The sequence below is a fragment of the Globicephala melas genome, chromosome 1, assembly GCF_963455315.2.
Source record: "Globicephala melas chromosome 1, mGloMel1.2, whole genome shotgun sequence".
Classification (NCBI taxonomy): Eukaryota; Metazoa; Chordata; class Mammalia; order Artiodactyla; family Delphinidae; genus Globicephala; species Globicephala melas.
In genome coordinates, this window is record NC_083314.1 from 76,399,866 (window position 1) to 76,410,016 (window position 10,151).

General features: G+C 52.9%; 1 protein-coding gene across 1 annotated transcript; it reads left to right on the forward strand.

The window, feature by feature from the left end:
- Positions 1–1,017: 1,017 nt before the first annotated feature.
- On the forward strand, positions 1,018–9,671 carry UBE2Q1 (ubiquitin conjugating enzyme E2 Q1). The gene is made up of 13 exons (XM_030841856.2): positions 1,018–1,468; positions 3,730–3,834; positions 4,169–4,273; positions 4,890–4,940; positions 6,529–6,669; positions 6,893–6,977; positions 7,243–7,303; positions 7,495–7,585; positions 7,696–7,754; positions 7,836–7,884; positions 8,178–8,273; positions 8,645–8,711; positions 9,183–9,671. Exons 1-13 carry the CDS (start codon positions 1,142–1,144, stop codon positions 9,212–9,214), a joined length of 1,269 nt encoding a protein of 422 aa, XP_030697716.1. The 5' UTR covers positions 1,018–1,141; the 3' UTR covers positions 9,215–9,671.
- The last annotated feature ends 480 nt before the right edge of the window (positions 9,672–10,151 follow it).

The window sequence follows — 10,151 nt, forward strand, 5'->3', positions numbered from 1 at the left end:
AACCTCAGCCAGCTTTGTCCTTTGTGATAGTGCCACCTAGCGAGGCCCCGGAGGCACTGCCGCGCACTCCCGGCAATGCCAGGACCACTGCGACAAGGTGTTAGCCGGTGAGACTTGGGACTGGGATTGTGGTCTCCTTTCATCTTATTGCCTGGTTAATGGTTTAGACTAGTGCTGCTCTCCTTTCAAGACCCGGCAGAGGAAGCCCGTGTCGTCCCTCCCCACCCCCCTCGCCCAGACCCAAGGAATCTGATAAGCGCGAAGAGTGAGCTATCGTCTACCCGTCGTACATTAATTGACCACCGATCCCTTCGTGATCTCCTCGCATCCAATCCTTGGGAGCAGGCGAGACAAGCATTATTATCCTCATCAAAGTCATCGTACAGATGAAGAAACTGAGGGAAGGTGGTTAATCCACGGTCACGGAACGTCCGATAACCCAAGCCTCCTGTAACTGGGTCCCTGGTTCCTTCCCCAATCACACGCCCCTCATTTCAGTGTGTCCCCAAGGGGGCAAAGCATCAGGGACCCTGCGCCGAGGACAGGCGTGTGAGCGCAGGGTAAACACGGTACAGCGTCGTCCGCAGCTCTCCCACTTTCTTTTCTGACCACCTAGCGCCCGGCACCTTCACAGCGGCTCAGGGCGAGGGAAGAGGGGCCCAAAGCAGGAAACAGGGTCCCGCGCAGGTAGCCCCTGGGAGCACGCGGCGCCGGGTCACGTGAGAGGGGAGAGGCGGCGAGACCCGTGGCTCGCACGCACGTACGCCGTACGTAAACACGCACTGAGGCGCTGAAAGCTGCGAGCCCGAAGCCCCCGGTCACATGTGGAGGGTGGCAGGGGAGAACAAGGGGGCGGGAAGGAGAGAGGTGTCACGTGAGGGAGGTCAGAGCAGCGAGGTCACGTGAGGGGGGACGGAGGCGGGGCCGCCGAGGAGGAGGAGGAGGGGCGCGCGGCTTCCGGCGGCTGGGGGGGCCGGAGAGCGGAGGGGGGGGGCCCTGTCCCGGAGGTGGCGGCGGCGCCATCTTGGCGAAGGGGGGATCAGGAAGTGCGGACCGCGGCGGCGGCGGCGGCGGCGGCGGAGCCCGGAGCGGAGGCCGGAGGCTCCCGGCCCGCCGGCCCCGGAGCGGAGCGGAGCGGAGGATGCAGCAGCCGCAGCCGCAGGGGCAGCAGCAGCCGGGGCCGGGGCAGCAGCTGGGGGGCCAGGGGGCGGCGCCGGGGGCCGGGGGCGGCCCGGGAGGGGGCCCGGGGCCGGGGCCCTGCCTGAGGCGGGAGCTGAAGCTGCTCGAGTCCATCTTCCACCGCGGCCACGAGCGCTTCCGCATTGCCAGCGCCTGCCTGGACGAGCTGAGCTGCGAGTTCCTGCTGGCTGGGGCCGGAGGGGCCGGGGCGGGGGCCGCGCCCGGACCGCATCTCCCCCCACGGGGGTCGGTGCCTGGAGATCCCGTCCGCATCCACTGCAACATCACGGTGAGGATACCCTCGCGTGCGCGTCTCAGGGGGGCTCTTGTCTGGGACTCAGGATCACCCCACACAGCTTTTTGCTCTCGAAAGACCTGGGAGGTCGAATCCCCTCTCGGGGCTCGGCTCCTTTTCTCCAGGTTACATTTGTTTCTGCTGTGCACCCAGAATCTCTACTCTTCATGGTCAGGGACACCCCGACATATGGCGCCTCGACTACCCCTTTTCACTAACCCACCCACATCCCAGGGTTCATGATTTTGGCTCATTTTGGCTACTTCACGACTTAACCTTGACCCCTGGGAATGCTCCTCTCCCCACCACTATCATCTTCAGATTCCAGGTCTCTGCATTGACCTTAGCTGGAAGGACCTGGCTTGGAACTCTGCAGGTTTCAGTGATGCCCCTTTCCCAGTAGTACCTTTGATTTAGGACGTTGCCACCTGTGAGATCCCTGCGCAGGCATCTCTCATTCCACTCCTCTTTGCTCTCTGAATTTTACCAAGTGATGGTGTGCAGTTTAGTGACTCCTCTTTTTCCTCTCCTTTGGATTCCCTTTTATTCTGGTGTAACCTCTAACTCTCCTCCTTTTGCCCCAGCTGGTAGCTGCCACTCTCCTCCTGTTCTCTATGGATATCTCCAGTTGCCCTGGGTTGTTGCCTTTCCTGCTAATGATGGTGATGTGCAAGGGCTATCCCATTTATTCTGGGGGGTAACAATTCCTTTTCTCTCAGTGAACATCATTCCATCCTAGGCATGCAGGACTAGGAGACACCTTACCTCTCCTGCCTAGGCTGCCCTCAAACATCCTGTGAAGAGGGTTGGCCTCTGATAATCTGGGAATGCCTGATACCGCATGGTATAGCACTTACAGTGATTGATACCACCTGGTGTGATAGTGTTCTCGCCCTGGTGGGAGCAGTGGATAGCAAGCCAGGAGACAGTACTTAATCCAGGCAGGCACACTGCAAATGGGAGTAGTCTGGGGAAAGACAGACTTGTGAACTGTGTGGCACTTTGGGGCCTGAATTCAATTTACATGGTTCTTGTTTTCTATCCCTTTCTTCCATCAAACCAGGTCAAGGTTTGATGAGGCAAGCTTCAGCTTGGGTTGGATGGTCCCCCCTGCCCCCAAAACTCGTGTGTTCCATTTTCCTCTCCCGTCTTTTTTCGTACTAAAAAGTTGAGATTGAAGGACTCGGTGTGGTTCCGTGAGCTGAAGAGTTGAGCATCTTTGATCATTTGTTTTCCTCCAGCATTGAGGATTAGAGCCATGGCAGAGTTAAGACCCCGGGTAGAAGAGGATAAGGTTTCCTCGGCATGTGTGGAAACTTCAGGGGTCGATTTGGTACCTGAATTATGCTTCCAATTCCTTAAGGGTAGGTTTGCCCCCTTCTAGCTGCCTTCCCAGTTGCCAGAGGCCATCTACTGTCTTTGTCCCTGGAAGGAGGTTAGTTAGAAGATTTTCAGTCAGACTCTCGGTGGCCCCTATAAAGAAGACTTGGCCTGAACTGGCCCCCTTGGTTTGGGCGGAGGGGGAGTCTGGTCAGGCTGCATTTGGCACCGGTGGCTCAGGAATGCTGGGAATGTTAGTAGCGTAGGTTTCTTTCTCGCAGCCTGCCATGTGGAGCCCTACAGCCTACGCCTGGACTGAGAGGGTGGCAGTTTCCCAAGGGAGAGGTGGGGAGAAGTGGCCTTTGAGGGATTCTGTTGGGAGTGAGGTGGGAAGATTCTTCCTGCTACCCTTTTACGTTTAGGTTCTGGAGACATCTAGTTTCTAATCCCTCCTTCCCCAGCTAAAATGAAAGTAATCTGTGGTCTTTGCTTTTTTTTCTGTCAGTGTGATTGTGATGAGGTGATCCCTTCCTCAACTGGTTAAGGAGGGTCAGGGGCCTCTGTTGAGTGTGGGAGAACTTCAGGTCTGGAACTTGTAGAGACAGCACAGGAGATAGGAAGTCTCCCTCACTGTTAGCAGGGTTTGGCTCTGCTGCTTTCTCTGATGTTTACTCTTGAGAAAATAAAGAAAGGGACCCGGCTTCTTGGAAAGGGTCCTCCTAGGGACTTTTTCTCCTGGTCTGGGATTTGTTGGGAAGCTGCTTGGTTAGATAATGACCTGCTGCGCTGGGCTTGTATGTGTGTGTTTGGGGGGAGAGGGGCGGGGGGACGGTGGAGAGCAAAGGGACTAGAAGTCTTGGTGCGTGGAAGGCAGGCAAAATCTAGCTTTCCCCAGTCTCCCATCTTGACTGCTCTCCCTGCTCTTTTCCCCTTAGGAGTCATACCCTGCTGTGCCCCCCATCTGGTCAGTGGAGTCCGATGACCCTAACTTGGCTGCTGTCTTGGAGAGGCTGGTGGACATAAAGAAAGGGAATACTTTGGTGAGGGGGCCAGGGTGTTGAGGTGGGAGTGCATTTTCCTCCTGTGACACCCATGCCATGAAAATATCCTGTGAAAGATGCCTCTGGAAAGTGGGTGGTGCAGTAGCCTGTACATTTGAGGCAGGCGTCTTAGGGGAGTTGCTTCCTAAAGCCAGAGGGAGAGCCTTGCACCAGTCCCAGGGTTCGTCCCCTAAGCTCCTCCCCCTGGCCGTATGGTCTGAGTTTTAGAGAACTAGGTACCAGTTTGGGGGCTGAGACAAGAGCTCACCCATGTACCTGTCCAGATTGGGGTGGGGAAGGAGTGTTTGATGTCACTGTGGTCCCCTACCCCCAGCTATTGCAGCATCTGAAGAGGATCATCTCCGACCTGTGTAAACTCTATAACCTCCCTCAGCATCCAGATGTGGAGATGCTGGATCAGCCCTTGCCAGCAGAGCAGGTGAGCAACGGAGGGGCTTTGGACCCTGTTATGCAGAGTTGCCCCACAGATAGCACTCAAAAAATGCATGTTACTTCAGATGAACCTGCAGTAGTTTCTCTCCAGTCCTACTCCAAACACGTACACATATCGTGACTCTTGGCCTCTTCTCCAGATGGGAATCTAGCTAAATGGGGCACTAGTAGCTTCACCTCTCTGATCAAAACTCACTCTTCTGGGTAGGATCATCCCTCATGGGGGGATTTTTATCATTAGCCGTAGGTAGCCATTGGGGACCAAGGTCCCTTGTTAAGATCCAAGAATGCAGTATCAGTCTAGAGATGATTTAGTAAAGGAGGGGTTCTTGAGGTAAAACTGGGATTTGTGAGTTAGGTGACAGAAACAGCTATTGTGCTTCTCTTTTATTCTTTGGCATATGGTGGTAGAGGAATAACGGGCCGGTAGTGAAGTCATTCCCTAGGCTGTTGCTTCCACTCAGTTCTGGCTGATGGAGAGGCTGGTAGCATTATGGCCAGGCGCACAGCTTCCAGACCCAGAGGCTCAGGGGAGTAGGTCAGAGGCTGCATTCTAGGAAACCACCGGGGTCTGATCTCCCTCTTTTCCCTCCCCACTGCAGTGTACACAGGAAGATGTATCTTCGGAAGATGAAGATGAAGAGATGCCTGAGGTAGGCTTCCACCCAAGGCGGCACTGGTAGGAAGCTCTTTCTGTCAGCAGCATTGAGTCCCCGCTGTGTACAGAGCTCCAGTCTAGACCTGGGGAGAGAAAAATACCAAAGGAAATAAAGACAGATTTACTGACCTGGAGGAACAGCAGTATAGTAGAGGAAGAGACAGGGCACCCATATCCAACCACTGAAGACAGTTAAGTGCAAATCTGTTTACACTGAACAGTCAAGAAGTTAATCGCAGATGGCTTTGTAGTCAGACCTGAGCTGGCATCCTGTATCTCCTAACTCTCTTAATTGGGGAATTGTACCTACTCTCACTAAGCTGCAGTTTTGCTTATTTATAAAATGTGATTATAACAGCTACTACATAGGGTTGTCTTTAAGATTAAATAAGGGATTGCATGTAAAATGCTCCATTCAGTACATGATAAATGCTAAATAATTTATCTATTTTCTAAAAACATAATTTTGTAGAATATAGCATAATGGTTAAGAACTTGAACTTCAGAGTGAGACAGAATTTGATTCACATCTTAGCTCTATTAAGAGGTGTATGACTTTGGGCATAATAACAACCTCACCTAGATCTCAGCTTCCTCATCTGTAAAATCGGGGTAATGATAGAATAATGGCATGGTGGTTATAAGAATTAAATGAGCTAGTGTGTATAGCATCTAGTATGGTACCTGACATATAATTAAACATTCAGTAGATATCAACAATTAATGTAGTAATTAGGAGGTTAGTATTAACATATCTTGCTAGAGTGAGGTCACTGATCACTTTGTTTCTCTGCACTGAATTAACATCCCAGGTTCTGCAACTTCTGTAACTCTGTCAGGGTCTTAAGCCTCACAAAGGGCTGGGGATACCTGAAACATTCTCCTCTCAGACAGCAGACAGCCCTCCCAAGTCTGACTGAGAGGGGCTGAATCCTGGCTATAGGCTCCTCCCCCATGTACAGTGAGCTACTTCCTCACTTAGAGCAGGGCAAATAGGGACTAATTCTGTTCTTGACCTCTACCATCTGCCTTTCTGGACCTCCTTCCTTATTTCCACCTTGGCACTGGGTACCTCTGCATACCTCATCAGGCCCAGCACTTGGGAAGGCAGGAGATTTCTGATCCAGCTTTCTCCTTTAGACATGGAGTCCTGGGAACTCCTGGGTACAAAAGTCACCTGATGAAACATGAGCTTTGAGTCACAGCATCAGGCCAAAGTCATTCTAGGAATTAAGGAAGAGTTTCTGCTGCCAAGGGAGAGCTTTAGGGATGGTTGGAGCAGGGTAGGTCTGGGGAATAAGAGAGCTGAGCCTGCTCGGTTTCCCTAGGCCCTTACGCAGCTCTGCAGCTTGAGAATTGAATAGGAGGAGAGATTTGCCACAGCCTTTAGAGTGTGGAGGGAATGGGACTGGGAGTCTTGCAGCAGTGGAAAGGGTATTTTACTCATTAGCCTGCCAGATAGACTACTGTTCCTTGACCTGCAGCTCTAGGTCAAGTGGGACTGGGAAGGCGATGGCCCCTCTCCACAACGTGTGTTGGTTTCTTTCCTCCTCTATCCCACTCCCACCCCACACCTCCCCCAGGACACAGAAGACCTAGATCACTATGAAATGAAAGAAGAAGAGCCAGCTGAGGGTAAGAAATCTGAAGATGACGGCATCGGAAAAGAAAACTTGGCCATACTAGAGAAAATTAAAAAGAACCAGAGGCAAGATTACTTAAATGTACGTGCCCTCTAGGGAGAAGCTGGGCCAAGGGGTCGGCTGGTGCTGGCTGGGAGGTGGTAGGCATTGAGTATCAGTCTGGGGAACAGAATCCACTTTGGGTGGGTTATGGGTGTGCCTCATCCTTGCCTAAATCCTGGCTGCCAGACTGCTCCTGAGGTCTAGTACGGTGTTGCTAAGCACATGGCCGTGAGATGTTCTGTCCTCCATCCCTCCCTTGTAGGGTGCGGTGTCTGGCTCGGTGCAGGCTACTGACCGGCTGATGAAGGAGCTCAGGGATATATACCGATCACAGAGTTTCAAAGGCGGTGAGTTTGCCTCAGAGAGGGGCCTGAACATGAGCTCATAAAGAAGGACATGATGGTGGCAGCAGATGCACGGATGCTTAGGAAGTTTTCAGGCCAAGGACGGAACACCCCCACTCCAGTGGCTTAGATTGGATGCATGTCTGTCTGGGGTGAACCTGGAGCCTTTGACCTTTTTTTCTCTCAGCATGGGAGAGGGATCTGCATCAGGGACCACTTGCCACTTGGACCATCATCTAATGACACCCATCTTCTTCCCTCCTTCCAGGAAACTATGCAGTCGAACTCGTGAATGACAGTCTGTATGATTGGAACGTCAAACTCCTCAAGTGAGTGGGGACTGTGGGATTAGAAAAGAAGTTGAGTAGTGAGTGGAGCCACTGTGGTGGGAGTCTCCGGGGCCGTCCCAGGGAGCGGGTGTGGGCAGTGGCTTGGCCCTCTGCTGCTCGCCCAGGGTTGGTGGGAGCCTTGAGGCTCCTGAGCTGGACCTGGAGCTGAGCCTGAACTCGTTGCTTCCTAGAGTTGACCAGGACAGCGCTTTGCACAACGATCTCCAGATCCTCAAAGAGAAGGAAGGAGCTGACTTCATCCTACTAAACTTTTCTTTTAAGGTAAGGTCTTCCTTTCAAGTCCGTCCCTGGCCTAGGCTTCTTTCTCCATCTTACAGTGTTGCAGAGGGCACTGGCCTCCCCTCCCTGATCGTTGCCTCTGTCTCTCTTAGGATAACTTTCCCTTTGACCCGCCGTTTGTCAGGGTTGTGTCTCCAGTCCTGTCCGGAGGGTGAGTAGCTCAGTAAGCGCAGAGGGTGAGGAAGGGTAGGGAGCTTTTGCCGGTCACAGCTGACTAACCTTTCTTCTACAGGTATGTTCTGGGCGGAGGTGCCATCTGCATGGAACTTCTCACCAAGCAGGTGAGCCTGCCTCTCATTCTTGGCCTGGCTGGCCTGGGCAGGGCTAGGCTGAGCTTTAACCACCCTCCCCCCCACCCCCACCCCCACCCCCACCCCCGGGTTGGGTGATGGGCACAACGTGGCCCTTTCATTCTGCCTCGCAGGGCCTGTACCCACTGACCTGGGCAAACAGGTGATGGCCATTCTGGGAGTGAAGGGCACCTTCTATAGGTGCAGCTGCTCTCTGGAGAACAAGCATAAGGTTTCTCTGGAAACTCTCCTGACTTGTTTGCTTTGTCCCTGTTGTTACTTAGGGCTGGAGCAGTGCCTACTCAATAGAGTCAGTGATCATGCAGATCAGTGCCACACTGGTGAAGGGAAAAGCACGAGTGCAGTTTGGAGCCAACAAAGTAAGGAGCCTGGACCTGGGCCTGGTGGGACTGGCTGGAGACATACGCGCTTTAGGCCACGAGGAGGCCAAGGCGGCCTTCCTTTAGGGACTGAGAGGGTAAAATCTGTGGGCTGGCAGCATCAGATGCGTGGTCCTGGGATGGCTGCAGTGGGAGCAGGAGCAGGAGCAGAGCCTTGGTCTGAGGGGCAGCCTAGGACTTCGGGGAGGGTGCAGGTCTGGAAAGGGAAAGCTAGGGGATTGTGCCCTGAGGGGACCTCCCAGGTGGAAGGTATTTGGTGTGTCAGCAGAGCATGGCGCTGGGAGCTGGGACTCCTGGGTGGCAACAGGGCCACAGCTCGGTGGCCTGATTTAGTGGCTTCCTCTCCCCAGTCTCAATACAGCCTGACAAGAGCACAGCAGTCCTACAAGTCCTTGGTGCAGATCCACGAAAAAAACGGTGAGGCTGGCGCCACAACTCGAGATTCGGACTTTTGCCAAGCCTGAGGTTTCCACTTCCAGCCAAACAGCAAGAACCCCTTTTGGTTTCCGAGCGTTTACCACCCATTAACACAGCACCTGCCCCTGTTCTCCAAAGAAGTCAGTGAGGTAGAGGCTAACGTCCGCCACCTCTTCTCCAGTAAAGCACCAGCGGTCCATAGCGCCGGTAGACTCAGTGCTGCCCCTCTTCCCCACCACCCTGTGAGAAAGCTCATCTCACTCTGCTGTCATCTCAGGTTGGGCGCATCATTCTCCCTTTCCTTATAATCTCCAGGTAGGCAGTTTCTTACCTTCCCGTACACCTTCTCCCTGCACTGGGGAGCCCTTTCTAGACTCTTTCCACCTTTGACCCTGGAGATGTCTTCAGTGACTGGGGCCGGGAGGGTGGACATCAGCCTCCACCTCACTGTTTTCTTCGGTTTCTTTGCAGGCTGGTACACACCCCCGAAGGAAGATGGCTAACCCGGGAGTGCCATCCCGTTCTTCCTTCCCCAGGCACCACTGGACCAATTACCTTTGAATGCTGTATTTGGATCTCACGCTGCCTCTGTGGTTCCCCCCCTCATTTTTCCTGGACGTGATAGCTCTGCCTATTGCAGGACAATGATGGCTATTCTAAACGCTAAGGAAAAAAAAAAACACAGAACTGTTTCAAGTACTCAAGACTGACTTACAGACCAACCAACCACCTGGCTGGAACCCTTGCTAGCAGGCATTCTTATAAAAGAAACTTTCGAGCCTCCTTATATTGCTGGAAACTCAGCTGTGCTCCAGACTAGAGCCTCCTTACCTATGCTATGGATTTTTAATTTATTTTCTCTTATTTCATGTACACTGCTTTTTTTGGTTACAGTGTATGATGGATGTGTATGAAAAAAAATGTATCTTTGGGAAAACAATTACAGTTTGTTAATTTGAAGATGCTGGTCTTGACTCATCTTTATTTTTATCCCCACGTCCCACCCCACCCCCACTCCTGAACTACTTGAGCAGTGGGGGAGGGGCACCAAGTCCTCCATGGCTTTGGTAGCTATGAGGGGCTGTGCTTCGCTGCTAAAGCAAGAGAAAGGTGGAGCTGAAGCACGCACCTGGCTCGCCCCTGAAGGCCTCTGGAGTGACCAGCACTTGTACCCCTGGGAATGCAGAGCCTGGCCTGCTGAACCACAAAGTAGTAGGCTGAAATGATGACCTTAATTCTTAGGACTACTTTTCTAGTCACAGATGTTTTCAAGTTTCTAAGAAAAAAATAACAAGGAGGCCTAAGAGGCTGCTTCACAGAACTACTTTAAAATGAACTGAGTAGGGTTGGGGGCAGAGTCTCAAGCATGTATGTGACCTTTCTGGTCTCAGCAACTTGCTATGTAGCTAACACTCCAGTGTTCACTGGTTCCCCTCCCTC